The sequence below is a fragment of the Sminthopsis crassicaudata genome, chromosome 6 (assembly GCF_048593235.1).
Source record: "Sminthopsis crassicaudata isolate SCR6 chromosome 6, ASM4859323v1, whole genome shotgun sequence".
NCBI lineage: Eukaryota > Metazoa > Chordata > Mammalia > Dasyuromorphia > Dasyuridae > Sminthopsis > Sminthopsis crassicaudata.
Genome location: NC_133622.1, coordinates 28,005,729 through 28,021,191, shown reverse-complemented (window position 1 = coordinate 28,021,191; position 15,463 = coordinate 28,005,729). Strand labels below are relative to the sequence as shown.

Below are 15,463 nucleotides of genomic sequence, written 5' to 3'. Positions count from 1 at the left end.
GATGACCTAGTATTGTGTGACATTTTGCATACCAATTTTGCTATTTTATACTATTATTTTATCTGTCACATTATAAAATGTCATGAGGGATCCCTAAGGTAAGTGTTTTACTTGAGTGTAAACAAAAAAGGATGACATTTTCTTCTGCAAACAGAAGTACTTGTTTTTTCCCCATAACATGTATCTATATTTATATCTATATCTATATATACACACAATTTTTGACAAAATAAGTATGACTCTGAGGAAGCATTTAAAAATTGAAATCTACTCTATAAATCAGGTAGAAAAATTCTGACCTTACAATTCTGTCTGCTGTAAAAGTGATTTATTTTTTACATTGAAAATAATATTTTGTGAGCTTTCAAACAACTTAATGTTTACAAGCAAATATTTTTCTATCAAAGGGCCTTCAAAATGAATGGAATATACAAATGCTAATGTATCCATGAGTTTTATCACTGGCATTCACAAATCATCTTTGGCAGATCCTGATTTTAGTCTTTTTTCATACACCTAAAACTTCTTGGATATTTTAGAGGAACACCCTCTGTCTATGAGGGGGTGAGATGGATTTGGGGAAGGTTCATTGAAGGATAATCATGGGACAGTGAGCTATGTACAAGGAGGGAGACATGAATCCTGATCAACCCAAAGTTCCCTTTTGCAATTCTAGTATAGAAGGACTTCCAAGAGATAACTAGTTTTGGAAAGAGATGGGAAAGAGAAAAGAAATGGACTTCTAAATGGCTAGTAGGCTTCCCCAAGTCCCTTTCACATCGTTTATTTTCCAGTGCTTCTAGTCCCAGAGACTGTGAACAATAAAATTGTTCTTTAATTGGTTGAGTTGAGCTTTAATTTTACACTCAAGTCTAAGAGTCTACTTACTCTTGTTTATAATATTATTTATTCTAACCTGTATATCTTCTATTTCATAGGTTGCTTATATAAGTAATTTTGCTCACTCTCCATGATTGCCTCGTATATACCAAGTGTTTAGAGGAAGCTAAGCTCGCCAAGAATTAGTTAATGCTTACATTCCTTATTGTAGTGACCAAGGAAAATGGCTTTTATTCTGAACTCTTATTCCTACTCTGCTTATGTATGATGTGTAGTAGATAGATTTCTCTTGCCAATATCCACCTTGGAAACCACATGTAAGAGGAGGTTCCTAAACATAGTGATGAAATTACTGCCTCCTTTTGAGATATGAAGTAGGATACACTAGATTTCATATCTGTCCAAACAAATCTCTTCAATACAGTCTATCCCATAACCCTGTGGTTCTGGTTAAATTCATATATTAGGAATCTAAATGAAAAAGAAAGAATATTCCTTAAAAAGAATGAAAGTGCAAGTGGAATATGGTGAATATGGGAAATGCTAAATAGTGAATTCTTGTTTCCAAAGCTTAGAATTATCAAAAACTGGATTATTAAGGTCATATACTGTGTATTATTTATCAAATCTATTCTACTGATCCACCACTCTATTTCAGAATGTTTTCATGTTTATTTCTGTGTAACATAATTTAAAATCTATTACTGCTAAGTTTCCTTCATTATCTTTTTTTCATCAATTCCCTTGATACTTTTGATCTTTTATTCTTCCATATGAATACAAAATAATTATTTAGTAGTTTGATTGGTATGGCATTGAATAACTCAATTAACTTAGGTAGAATTATCATTTTTATTATATTGGCTCAGCCTATCCATGAACAATTAATATTTTCCCAGTTGTTTACATTTACTTTTTGTTAGGTTCTTACTAAGTGCTAAGTCGGTACTTAACAATTCTCTAGTTCCGGCCTTTCCTGGTAGTTTGACTTGTGAATTCCTAAGGAAGAGTTTGCGTGCTTGGGAGGAGCAAGCTCTTTGGTTGAAGTGGTTCTTCCCAGAAGCCCTTGCATTATCCCATGCCCATTCTCTGGGAGGATAAAAGAGGACAGCACTCCAGAAATAGGAGAAGTCTCTGCACTACATCAGGCTTGATGGGGCTCTCTGCAGGAAGGGAAGTCACTTCTCTGGACAAGAGTTAAGGGCAACTGCCTAGAGACAACGGTTCTCTACAGGAAGAAGAATCTGTCCGAGAGATTTGAGTTGACACAGCAGATCTCTTCCCAGAGAGCAATCGGCAGTTTCTGGAGACAACAGCACGCTACAACTTTTATTTGTGTGAAAAGCATTTTATAATTGTGTTTATATAGTTCTTGGATTTGTCTTGGCAGGTAAATGCCTGAGTATTGTTTATTGTCTTTAGTTATTCTAAATGATGTTTCTCTTCCTATCGCTTCCTGCTGGGTTTTGTTTGTAAGATATAAAATGTTAATAATTTACATTAGTTTATTTTATATCCTGCAACTTAGATGAAAATGTTAAATGTTTCAATTAGTTTTTTAGTTGACTTCCTAGATTTCTATAAATACATCATCACAAAAGTAATAGTTTTGTTTCTTTATTACCTATTCTAATTCCTTCAATTTCTTTTTCTTCTCTTATTGGTATAGTTAGTATTTTTAGTAAATACTGAATAAGAGCAATGATAATGAACAGCTTGTTTCACCCTCAGCATTACTTGGATGGCTCTAGTTTATTCCCATTATGAATAATAATTGCTTTTGATTTTAGATAGATACTTCTAACCATTTTAATAAAAGTTCAATTTATTCCTTTGCTTTATAGTGTTTTTCATAGGAATCAATGTTGTATTTTGTTGAAAAATTTTCTTGCATCTATTAAATGTAATCATGTGATTTTTATTGGTTTTGCTAATTATATGATCAATTATGTTGATAATTTTCTTTTCAAGATGCTTTAAAAATAATGTTTCATTTCCCCCCAGTTACATGTAAAGACATTTTTTAAACATTTATTTAAAAAAAATTGAGTTCAAAATTTTCTCTTTTCCTCCTTTTCCCTGAGACAGTAAGCAATTCATTTATGCAAAACATATTACCACATTAATCATGTTGAGAAAGAAGACACAGACCCAAAAGGAAAATTGTAGGGAGTAAAAAATACTTGCTTCAATATTTATTTTAGACTTCATCAATCCTTTCTATAAAGGTGGATAGCATCTTTCAATATGAGTCCTTTGGAATTGTATTGGATTATTGTATTACTGAGAAAAGTTAATCAATAAGAAAAGTTAATTACAACACAATGTTGCTTTTACTATGTTAAAGTGTTTTTCTGGTTCTGTTCACTTCACTTAGCATCAGTTCATATAAGTCTTTTCTGAAATTATCCTGCTCATTATTTCTTATAGCATAGTAATATCCCATTATAATAATATACCACAGTTTGTTCAGTCATTTTCCAAATTGATGGATATTCTCTCAATTTCCAATTTTTTTTATCATAAAAAGCTGCTATAACTATTTTTTTTGTATAAGAAAGTCCTTTTCTCTCCTTGTTTTGATCACTTTGGGATACAGACGATATTGCTAAGTCAAAGGATATGTGGAATTTTTATAGTCCTATGGATATAGTTCCAAATTGCCCTCTAAAATGGTTGGATCAGTTTACAATTCCACCAACAATGATATTACTTGTTTTTAACTTCTGTTACTTTAAGAAATGTTTTGTGCTGCCTTATAACTCTGTTATCAGAATATAAACATTATGCATATGTTTTATATATATATATATATATATTTGTGTGTGTGTATGTGTGTATGTGTGTGTGTGTGTGTGTGTGTGTGTGTGTAATATAAACCCAGAATTTATAACAGAATAATTGAAGATAGGGATAATAGCAACTTTACCTGAAATTCTAATCCATAGTTTTCTCTGCAGAATTCCCTCAGTTTAGGATACACATTTTCTCTTAGAGCTTGTCGTTCTGCTCCAGTATCTGTGGTAGGAAAAAACAACAAACTTTTAATAATAATTAATTTTATTTTAATTAACTATTTCTGTAACATATATCTTGATTTCTGGGAGGAGGAAAATAACAAAAGAAGACAAAAAAAAGAAATATGACTTTGTTGCACTAATTCACAAGTGTACTTTGTGAAATGTAGACAACTAAAACAATTCTTAGCTTTCAAAAGATGTCTGCTTAAGATATTTACCTTGGATAAGAAAAGATTTAGGGTGAACATGATGTTACTGTCTTCAAAAATTTGAGAGACTTTAATATTAAAAAAGGGATTAAACTTAATGTTCAAGACTAAAGAGAACCTAATGAACTAAAGTTACTGGGACATAAATCTTGGCTCAATATAAATAACTCAAGTTGAGCTATTCCTAACTGGAATGGGCTGGTGGGGATTTTGCCATCATTGAAGATATTCAAGCAGAAGATGAACTTCATGCTTCATGAGTCTAGAATAACTGTATATTGTACTCTCAGGTCAAAAAGTGAGGGAGAAATTATTTGACTACTCTTTCACTAGTTTTATTTAGGCACTGGTGATACATCAAAATTTTATTTGTGTCTACTTGAGAACACAAAGTGTTTTTCAGTGAACATGACTTTCAATTTGGCATTGCCAAAAGGTACTTTTGGTAGATGGATGGATAACAAGAGTTATATACTTAATGATGTATCAGCTTTGTGGAGAATAAATATTTGAAGATAAATTTGTTTATGCATTTCTCTACTATTTGTTTTATAGAACAAACAAGGTATCATCCATCTATCCACCTATCCACCTATCCACCTATCCACCTATCTATCTATCTATCTATCTATCTATCTATCTATCTATCTATCTATCTATCTATCTATCTATCTAATTTACCTGTCTTATTTGTCTGTCTTCCTATCTAATACATATACATATATGTATATATAGATAAAATGTTCACATACATAAACCTATATGTATATTGCAATGCAGATTATGTATGTATGCACACATACAAACATGTTGATGTATATCTTTGCACATGTATATTTGTTCGTGTGTGTGTGTGTATACAATTATATTTCTCAGGAATTTTTAGTGCAGGATCATAGATTTATATATATAGAGAGAGATAGAAGAGGGCCTTTTAAAATTTCCAGCAAATAACTTCTGTTATTGCCATGACATTGAAATAATAATGAAGAAAAACCATTTATTATTAAGCTAACGTACAAAAGAAAATCAAAATCCCTATGATGATACTCATGAAACAAATTAATTAAACAGGTCTAGGATCTCATTATTATTATTATTATTGTGTAATTCTTGTCTATGTTCTCTCAGAAGGTAAGCATAAGAGATCTATCTAATATGCTGGGGGCTCTTGTATCTTTCTGTTCATGTGTAAAGGATACCAGTAAAAACTTTTGTCATGTAGCAGTCCATCTTTTTCAGTCATATACTTCTTTGATGTCAGCTTTTGCTATGTTTGTCTTCAATTTCTGATGCTTTTATTTCACTGTTTGTATATATATATATATATATATATATATATATATATATATATATATTTACCTTTCCATTGTGTTCTTTTTTTAAAATCCCAAACTTACATTTACCTAATTAAAACTGTGTATCATTACTTTTTTACTTTTTTTTGCTATCCTATACATAGTTTTCTCCTCTAACCTGAATCCCATAAAACTGAAAAAAATTGCTCCTGTAATTAATATACATAGTTATGGGAAAATCTATTAATTGTTGTGTCCAAAAATGTATGCCTGATCCTGCATTTTGAGTTCACTACCTCTTAAAAAAAAACAGAATGGGTAGTATGGTTCATCATAATATTTTCATTATCATGTTTAATCATTGCTCAGAGTTCTGAAGTCTTTCAAAGATTTTTATTTTTTAAATAATGTTATTGTTTAAATTGTTTACTTTGTCCTGCTTAATTAATTTTGTTTCATTTTATTCACATTCAAATCTTCCTGTGTTCTTCTGAAAACTGTATCTTTCATCTTTTCTTGTGTAACAATAACATTTTATCACATTAATATATCGCATTTTGTTCAACCATTCTCCAATTGGTGCATACCACCTTAGTTTCCAGTTATTTGCTATAACAACAAAGATGCTATAAGTATTCTTTTCTCTTTCTTTAACTTTTCAGGTTTTAGTATTGTTAATGGTACCATTGGATAGAAAGGTCAGTAACTTTTTGGAATAGTTCCAAATTGTTTTTCAGAATGGATGGACCAAAACTCAATTCTGCCATCAGTTTATTAATGTTCCTGTCCTGCCACAGTCCCTCCAATAATTATCATTTTCATTTTTTTGTCATGCTTGTTAATTTAGCAGGTATGATAAGGAATCTGAGAATTGATGTATTTTGCATTTACTTATTTGTTAATGATTTGGAGTACTTTTTTCCCCACAAATTTTTCTTTCTTTCTTTGAACTGGGCCCAGTTACTAAGGAATTGCTATTTAACAAAACAAACCAAATGCTATAAAACTAGACCAAAACCCCCTTGCAAAGACCAAAAAAACCCTCCAAATTCCTACCAGGAAAAATGGGCAGTAGTTTAGTAGAAACTGGATATAGATTAGCATTTCATATGACATACCAAGATAATGGATACTTTAATATAAAAACTCATATGAATAAATTGGAAAAACAAAGAAAAAATCATCTTGCAGATCTATTGAAAGGGGAAGAATTTATAACTAAACAACTGAAAGATCACCCAAAATAAAATGGACAATTTTGATCATTTAACAATTAGAAGGGAATTGTTTTGCTTAGTGGAATATTATTATCTCACAAAAAATAATTAAATGGCTAATGTCAGGGGAAATTGAAAAGAACTTTATGAAATGATGCAGAGTGAAGTGAGAACTAGAGCAACATTTATATAGTTACAAATTATTAGAGAAAAAAACTTGGAACAACTTTAGAACTCTGATGAATACAATGATTAACAACAAATTCAAAAGAATGAGATGAAATATGTCACTTAATTACATATAACACAGAAGGACTAAATTTAAAATCCAGAAAGATATATGCATTGTTAGATGAAGCTAAGGTAGGATTTTGCTTTGCCATGCTATAGGAAGTGAAGCGTACAGAAGTACAAGGGTCAGATGAATTAAAAAAAATACTTATTCCTTAAAAAATAAAATAGCTAGGGGCAGCTATGTGGCTCAGTGGATAGAGAACCAGACTTGAATTTAAGAGGACCCAAGTTCAAATCTGGTCTCAGACACTTAACACTTCCTAGCTGTGTGACCCTGGGCAAGTCACTTAACCCCAGCCTCAGGGGGAATAAAATAAAATAAAATAGCTATTTTTAAAAAGAAAAACAATAGAATAAGTACCCATTGTTTGACAAAGATTTCTTGGAAAGCTGGAAAGTGTCTGGCAGAAATTCATCATAGACCAACATCTCCCATCACATACCAAAAACAGCTCAATGTACACTTTACTTTGATGTTGTGAAAGACCCCCCCCTAAACTTATTTTCTTGAATTGCCCTATTTTCAGAAATGAAGCCCTCCTACACTAACATAACAATGATTTTTTTTTGAAATGGAAGTATTTCAGAGTCCTTGAAGCTGAGTTAGCTATAAGTCTGGCTCTGGCCAGACTGCCCATACTGATCAAGTGTTTGTACATCTGGAACCTTCTCAGATAAGTAGAACATCCTCCTTTCATGATCTGACTTTCTCAAGTTCTCCCCCTCCTCTACTGCTTCCTTCCTTCCTCCCTACTACTCCCAAATTCCTCTATTTCTCTATTCCTCCCAAAATAATTTTCTTTTTCCCATATCCCATAAATAACCAAGGTTATTATGGGTTCCTTGGTATAAAAAAAGTTGCTACATGCATGCGTTTCTCTCTTTTATTAAATCAAATTACTGCCATATATGACAGACATGTGACTTTTAGTTAACAATATAAAAGTTCATGTGATAAATAAATCAGAGAAACACAGGATAAAATGCCTTTCACAACCATTTATTCAATATAACAATTCAAAATACTAATAAGAGGTATTCCTCAATAGATAAAATGTTAAATGATGTAAAAAAGATACTCATTCTGATTCTCCAGAAAAGAATGGCATCCCATGATTTATAGGCCATTACCACTTACAGTACAAAATACTACTAATAAAAATTCTGGATTTGTTTCAAAAAGTTTTAATTCATTAGAGGAATTTTTAAGGCAATTAGTCTTCTTTTATTCCCCATTTTAATTCTCTTTTTTTTTTTAATTTTTTATTTTATTTTATAATTATAACATTTTTTGACAGTACATATGCATGGGTAATTTTTTACAACATTATCCCTTGCACTTACTTCTATTCAGATTTTTTCCCTTCCTCCCCCAACCCCCTCCCCCAGATGGCAAGCAGTCTTATATATGTTAAATATATTACAGTATAATTTAGATACAATATATGTGTGTAGAACCGAATTTTTTGTTGCACAGGAAGAATTGGATTCAGAAGGTAAAAATAACAGTTTACATTCATTTCCCAGTGTTCCTTTTCTGGATGTAGCTGGTTCTGTCCATCATTAATCAATTGGAATTGGATTAGCTCTTCTCTATGTTGAAGAAATCCACTTCCATCAGCATACATCCTCGTGCAGTATCATTGTTGAAGTGTATAATGATCTTCTGGTTCTGCTCGTTTCACTCAGCATCAGTTGATGTAAGTCTCTCCAAGCCTCTCTGTATTTCTCCTGTTGGTCATTTCTTATAGAACAATAATATTCCATAACATTCATATACCATAGTTTACCCAACCATTCTCCAATTGATGGACATCCATTCATCTTCCAGCTTCTAGCCACTATGAAAAGGGCTGCCACAAACATTTTGGCACATACAGGACCCTTTCCCTTCTCTAGTAGTTCCTTGGGGTATAAGCCCAGTAGTAGTATGGCTGGGTCAAAGGGTATGCACATTTTGATAACTTTTTGGGCATAATTCCAGATTGCTCTCCAGAATGATTGGATTCTTTCACAACTCCACCAACAATGCATCAGTGTCCCAGTTTTCCCACAGCCCCTCCAACATTCATCGTTATTTGTTCCTGTCATCTTAGCCAATCTGACAGGTGTGTAATGATACCTCAGAGTTGTCTTAATTTGCATTTCTCTGATCAATAGTGATTTGGAACACTCTTTCATATGAGTGGAAATAGTTTTAATTTCATCATCTGAAAATTGTCTGTTCATATCCTTTGACCATTTATCAATTGGAGAATGGCTTGATTTCTTATAAATTAAAGTCAATTCTCTGTATATTTTGGAGATGAGGCCTTTATCAGAACCTTTAACTGTAAAAATTTTTTCCCAATTTGTTACTTCCCTTCTAATCTTGTTTGCATTAGTTTTGTTTGTGCAGAAACTTTTTAATTTGGTGTAATCAAAATGTTCTATTTTGTGATCAATAATGGTCTCTAGTTCTCCCTTGGACACAAACTCCTTCCTCCTCCACAAGTCTGAGAGGTAAACCATCCCATGTTCCTCCAATTTATTTATGATTTCGTTCTTTATGCCTAAATCTTGGACCCATTTTGATCTAATCTTAGTATGTGGTGTTAAATGTGGGTCCATGCCTAGTTTCTGCCATAGTAATTTCCAGTTTTCCCAGCAGTTTTTGTCAAATAATGAATTCTTATCCCAAAATTTGGGATCTTTGGGTTTGTCAAAGATTAGATTGCTATTTTTATTCACTATCTTGCCCTGTGAACCTAACCTATGCCACTGATCAACTAGTCTATTTCTTAGCCAATACCAAATGGTTTTGGTGACTGTTGCTTTATAATATAGCTTTAAATCAGGTACACTTAGACCACCTTCCTCTGACTTTTTTTTCATTAGTTCCCTTGCAATTCTCGACCTTTTATTCTTCCATATGAATTTTGTTGTTATTTTTTCTAGGTCATTAAAATAGTTTCTTGGGAGTCTGATTGGTATAGCACTAAATAAATAGATTAGTTTGGGGAGTATTGTCATCTTTATTATATTCGTTCGGCCTATCCAAGAGCACTGAATGTCTTTCCAATGATTTAAATCTGACTTTATTTTTGTGGCAAGTGTTTTGTAATTTTGCTCATATAATTCCTGACTCTCCTTTGGTAGATATATTCCCAAATATTTTATACTATCGACTGTTATTTTGAATGGAATTTCTCTTTGTATCTCTTGCTGTTGGATTGTGTTGGTAATGTATAAAAATCCTGAGGATTTATGTGGATTTATTTTGTATTCTGCAACTTTGCTAAAATTCTGAATTATTTCTAATAGCTTTTTAGCAGAGTCTTTGGGGTTCTCTAAGTATACCATCATGTCATCTGCGAAAAGTGACAATTTGATTTCTTCATTTCCTACTCTAATTCCTTGGATCTCTTTCTCGGCTCTTATTGCCAAGGCTAGAGTTTCTAATACTATATTGAATAGTAATGGTGATAGTGGGCAACCTTGTTTCACTCCTGATCTTACAGGGAAAGGTGCTAGTTTATCACCATTACATATGATGTTTACTGAAGGTTTTAAATATATGCTCCTTATTATTTTAAGGAATAGTCCATTTATTCCTATACTCTCAAGCGTTTTTAGTAGGAATGGATGTTGGATTTTATCAAATGCCTTTTCTGCATCTATTGAGATGATCATATGGTTTTTATTAATTTGATTATTAATATGGTCAATTATGCTAATAGTTTTCCTAATATTAAACCAGCCCTGCATTCCTGGTATAAATCCCACTTGATCATAGTGTTTTATCCTGGGGATGATTTTCTGAAGTCTATTTGCTAATATCTTATTTAAGATTTTAGCATCAATATTCATTAAGGAAATTGGTCTATAGTTTTCTTTCTCAGTTTTCGATCTACCTGGTTTAGGTATCAGTACCATGTCTGTGTCATAGAAGGAATTTGGTAGGACTCCTTCAATCCCTATTTTTTCAAATAGTTTACATAGCATTGGAGTTAGTTGTTCTTTAAATGTTTGGTAGAATTCACCTGTAAATCCATCTGGTCCTGGGGACTTTTTCTTAGGAAGTTGGTTAATAGCTTGGTCTATTTCTTTTTCTGAGATGGGACTATTTAGACTACTTACTTCTTCCTCTGTTAATCTGGGCAAGCTATATTTTTGAAGGTATTCTTCCATTTCATTTAAGTTATCGAATTTATAGGCATAAAGTTGAGCAAAGTAGCTCCTAACTATTGTTCTAATTTCCTCTTCATTAGTGGTGAGTTCACCCTTTTCATTTTCAAGACTATCAATTTGCTTTTTCTCTTTCCTTTTTTTAATCAGGTTTACTAAGGGTTTGTCTATTTTGTTGGTTTTTTCATAAAACCAACTCTTAGTTTTATTAATTAATTCAATAGTTTTTTTACTTTCAGTTTTATTAATCTCACCTTTTATTTTTTGAATTTCAAGTTTTGTGTTTGTCTGGGGGTTTTTAATTTGTTCCTTTTCTAGCAATTTTAGTTGTAAACCCAATTCGTTGGCCCTCTCTTTCTCTATTTTATGCAAGTAGGCCTGTAGAGATATAAAACTTCCCCTAATTACTGCTTTGGCTGTATCCCACACATTTTGGTATGATGTCTCATTATTGTCATTTTCTTGGGTGAAGTTATTAATTATGTCTATGATTTGCTGTTTTACCCAATCATTCTTTAGTATAAGATTATTTAGTTTCCAATTATTTTTTGGTCTATTTTCCCCTGGCTTTTTATTAAATGTTAATTTGATTGCATTATGGTCTGAAAAGGATGCATTTACTATTTCTGCCTTACTGCATTTGATTTTGAGGTTTTTATGCCCTAGTATATGATCAATTTTTGTATAGGTTCCATGAACTGCTGAGAAGAAAGTATATTCCTTTCTGTCTCCATTTAGCTTTCGCCAAAGATCTATCATATCAAACTTTTCTAGTATTCTATTTACCTCTTTGACTTCTTTCTTATTTATTTTGTGGTTTGATTTATCTAATTCTGATAGTGCAAGGTTGAGATCTCCCGCTATTATAGTTTTGCTATCTATTTCCTCTTGCAGCTCTCTTAATTTCTCTTTTAAGAATTTAGATGCTGCACCACTTGGTGCATACATGTTTAATATTGATACTGCTTCACTATTGATGCTTCCCTTTAGCAGGATATAATGCCCTTCCTTATCTCTTTTAATTAGATCAATTTTTGTTTTTGCTTGATCTGAGATGAGGATGGCTACTCTTGCTTTTTTGGTTTTGCCTGAAGCATAATAGATTCTGCTCCACCCTTTTACTTTTAGTTTGAATGTCTCATCCTGTTTCAAATGTGTTTCCTGTAAACAACATATAGTAGGATTCTGACTTTTAATCCAGTCTGCTAACTGCTTCCTCTTTATGAGGCAGTTTGCCCCATTCACATTTATGGTTAGAAGGACTAATTCTATATTGCTTGCCATCCTATTAACCCCTGCTTATGCTTTTCCCCTTTCCTTCCCTTTTACCCTCCAATCCAGTATTAAACTGGTAAACACCACTTGCTTTTCACAGCCCTCCCTTTTTAGGATCCCTCCCCCACCTTAAAGATCCTCCCTTATTTTACCCCTTTTCCTCGAAATTACTGTATTCCCTTCCCCTTAGCTTACTCCTTCCCTTTCACTTTTCAATGAAGTGGAAGAAATTTCACCATAAATCGAATATGTCTATTGATACACGCTATGTTCATCTCCCTCCTTTCTTTCTCTCAGATATAATAGGTTACCTTTGCCTCTTCATGAGATGTAGTACCACCACTTTATACTTTTTTATGATATAATCTCCTTTCCACCTCTAGTTTCTAAGACAAATTGTACATATATTCTTTACATATTTTTTTGACAGAAGTATAGTTCTCAAGATTTCTTTTTACCTTTTTTAGAAGTCTCTTGAGTTCTGTATTTGAAGATCAAACCTTTTATGTAGGTCTGGTTTTTTCATAAAAAATAGATGGAATTCATTTATTTCGTTAAATGTCCATCTTCTTCCCTGGAAAACGATGCTCATTCTTGCTGGGTAAGTTATTCTTGGCTGCATACCAAGTTCCTTAGCCTTTCGGAATATCATGTTCCAGGCCCTGCGTTCTTTTAATGTGGACGCTGCTAGATCCTGTGTTATCCTTATTGTGGATCCTCTATATCTGAATTGTTTTTTTCTAGCAGCTTCCAATATCTTTTCCTTTGTCTGATGGTTCTTGAACTTGGCCACTATATTTCTTGGCGTTTTGATTTTAGGGTCCCTTTCAGTAGGTGATCGATGAATTTTTTCAATGTCTATTTTACCCTCTGTTTCCAAAACGTCTGGGCAGTTCTCTTTGATAATTTCCTCGAAAATGGTGTCCAAGCTCTTTTTTTCCTCCCATTTTTCAGGGAGTCCGATTATTCTCAAATTGTCTCTCCTGGATCTGTTTTCTGGTAAGGTACTTGACAGTCTTTTCAATTGTTTCATTTCTCTGGTTTTGCTTGACTCCCTCTTGGTTTCTCCTTGAGTCATTCATTTCTACTTGTTCCAGTCTAATTTTCAATGATGTATTTTCTTCACTCACTTTTTTTATATCTCTTTGTAATTGTCCAATTGAGTTTTTATCTTCTATGGAATTTTTTTCCATTTTATCCATTTTATTTTTTAGAGAGCTGATTTCTTTTTCCAGCTCACTAATCCTGTTTTCCTTGGAGTTGTTTACCTTTTCCAGCTCACTAATCTTGTTTCTCAATGATTTGATTTCTTTATCCATTCTGTCTTTGAATGCATGGGATGACTTCTCCAGGCTCTCTTGCCAAGCCTCCCTTTCCTTTTCCCATTTCTCTTCCAGCTCTCTTGTGAGAGCCTTTTTGATTTCCTCTGTGAGGTTCTTTTGTATTGAGGAGCAGCTTATATCCCTCCCAGGGGATACATCTGGGGATATTCTGTTCCTAGTCTCCTCAGCATTTGAAGTCTGCTCCCTCTCCACACAGAAGCTGTCAATGGTTAGAGCCCTTTTGAATTTTTTGTTCATTTTGTCAGAGCAGGAATCAAAGAAAACAAACTGACAAGAGAAACAATTGGTCTGTTTTGTGGGGGATGGGGCTGGATGTTATTAATGGGCTTCCTCTACAGACTGGGGGCAGGGCAGCAGAGAGCCACTAACAGAACAGCAATGACTGTACTGAGTCTGCGCTCTGAGGCTCTGAGAACGCACCGAGTCAGTCCAGGTGGGGGTTGGGGGTGGCCGGGCTCTGAGAGACGCTGGCTTTCTGGGGTTTTAATCTTCACCTCCAGTGTTTACACCCTCTCCACCGCTCCTGGCTTGCTGCCAAGATGGAGCATCCACACTGGGGCAAAAGCCCTTTCACAGAAACGGCAGAGATCACACCCCTCCCCCTCTGGTCTGAGCTGTGTGAGCTGCCTGTCTTGCTCTGGCTGCCTGCCCTCAGTCTGCGCCCAGTCTGATTGACCCTCCCCCGAACAAACACAGACCTTTTCTGGCGACTTTCAAGGATGTCTTCTCTTGGTGATAATTTGTGGATTTCTTTCTGGGTCAAGCATTAAGTCTGAGGCTTGTCATGAAGTAAGTTCTGAGAGAAAGCGAGGAGCTCAAGCAGCTGTCTGCCTCCACGCCGCCATCTTGGCCAGAAGTCCCCATTTTAATTCTTGACCCAACTAATATTTTACTTATAGTAACTAAGTTCCTTAAAGAGTTCTATAGCTCTATATGCCATTAGAAACAAATGACATAATATAAATAAAAAGTATTTTTTATCTTTTCTGTTTTAATGTGCAGGAGGAGTTTTGTTCTAGAAATTGATGTAAAAATACAGTGCTATCTGCAAACAAGAACTCTTAGAAACTTCCTTCAGCTTAAGATTCCATACTAGATCTCATCCAATATAACATTTTTACCATCACACAATTATTTGAAAAAATGCAGAAAATATGAGATCCTACTGAACTAGTCTGTTGGTTATATATTTTTAATTCAGTTGGATAAAAATTTTCCAACAAATTAACTACTATACATAATAAATATCATGCAAGCCTCCTTAAAATACATAAAACCAGAGATGGTCTTATTTCAACCCCCTAATCATCAATATTGGAAAAGGCATAAACATTTCTTGTCAATGAGATTCAACATTGTTATGGAAGACATAATAGCAGCAAAATGAAGAAGGGTCATTATTAAATGAAAATCTCCCCAGTTTCACAATAGCTAGAGGGGTATTTTCACACTGTATATTCACTAAGATAGAGATGTCAAACACATACCTGAAGGTTGCAAGCATGGTAATATTCCCAAGATATATTAAATCAGATTAAAATGTAATTGCAAAATATATAAATGAAAAGTAATATAGGTAATATTGCATTTTAAAATTAAGTCAAAATGCAGCCCACTGAGATCCTTATGTGCTGAATAGTGGTCTTTTTCTATTTGGTTTTGACCAAAATGGTGTAAAGAAACCAATTTAAAATAACTCTTTTAATATTATATATAAAAGATATCCATGAAATGTTAACCAAAATGGGCTACTGACCTTCTCTCTTAATATATTTCAGTCTTTATTAAAAAGCAAATACA

General features: G+C 33.3%; 1 protein-coding gene across 1 annotated transcript in view; it reads right to left on the bottom strand.

Annotated features, from left to right (window-relative positions):
* The window catches only part of NWD2 (NACHT and WD repeat domain containing 2), a 166,444-nt gene that overhangs the window by 87,528 nt on the left and 63,453 nt on the right, over positions 1-15,463 (bottom strand). The window contains 1 exon segment of the mRNA XM_074272508.1: positions 3,770-3,858. Within this exon segment, the coding sequence (XP_074128609.1) occupies positions 3,770-3,858 (89 nt within the window).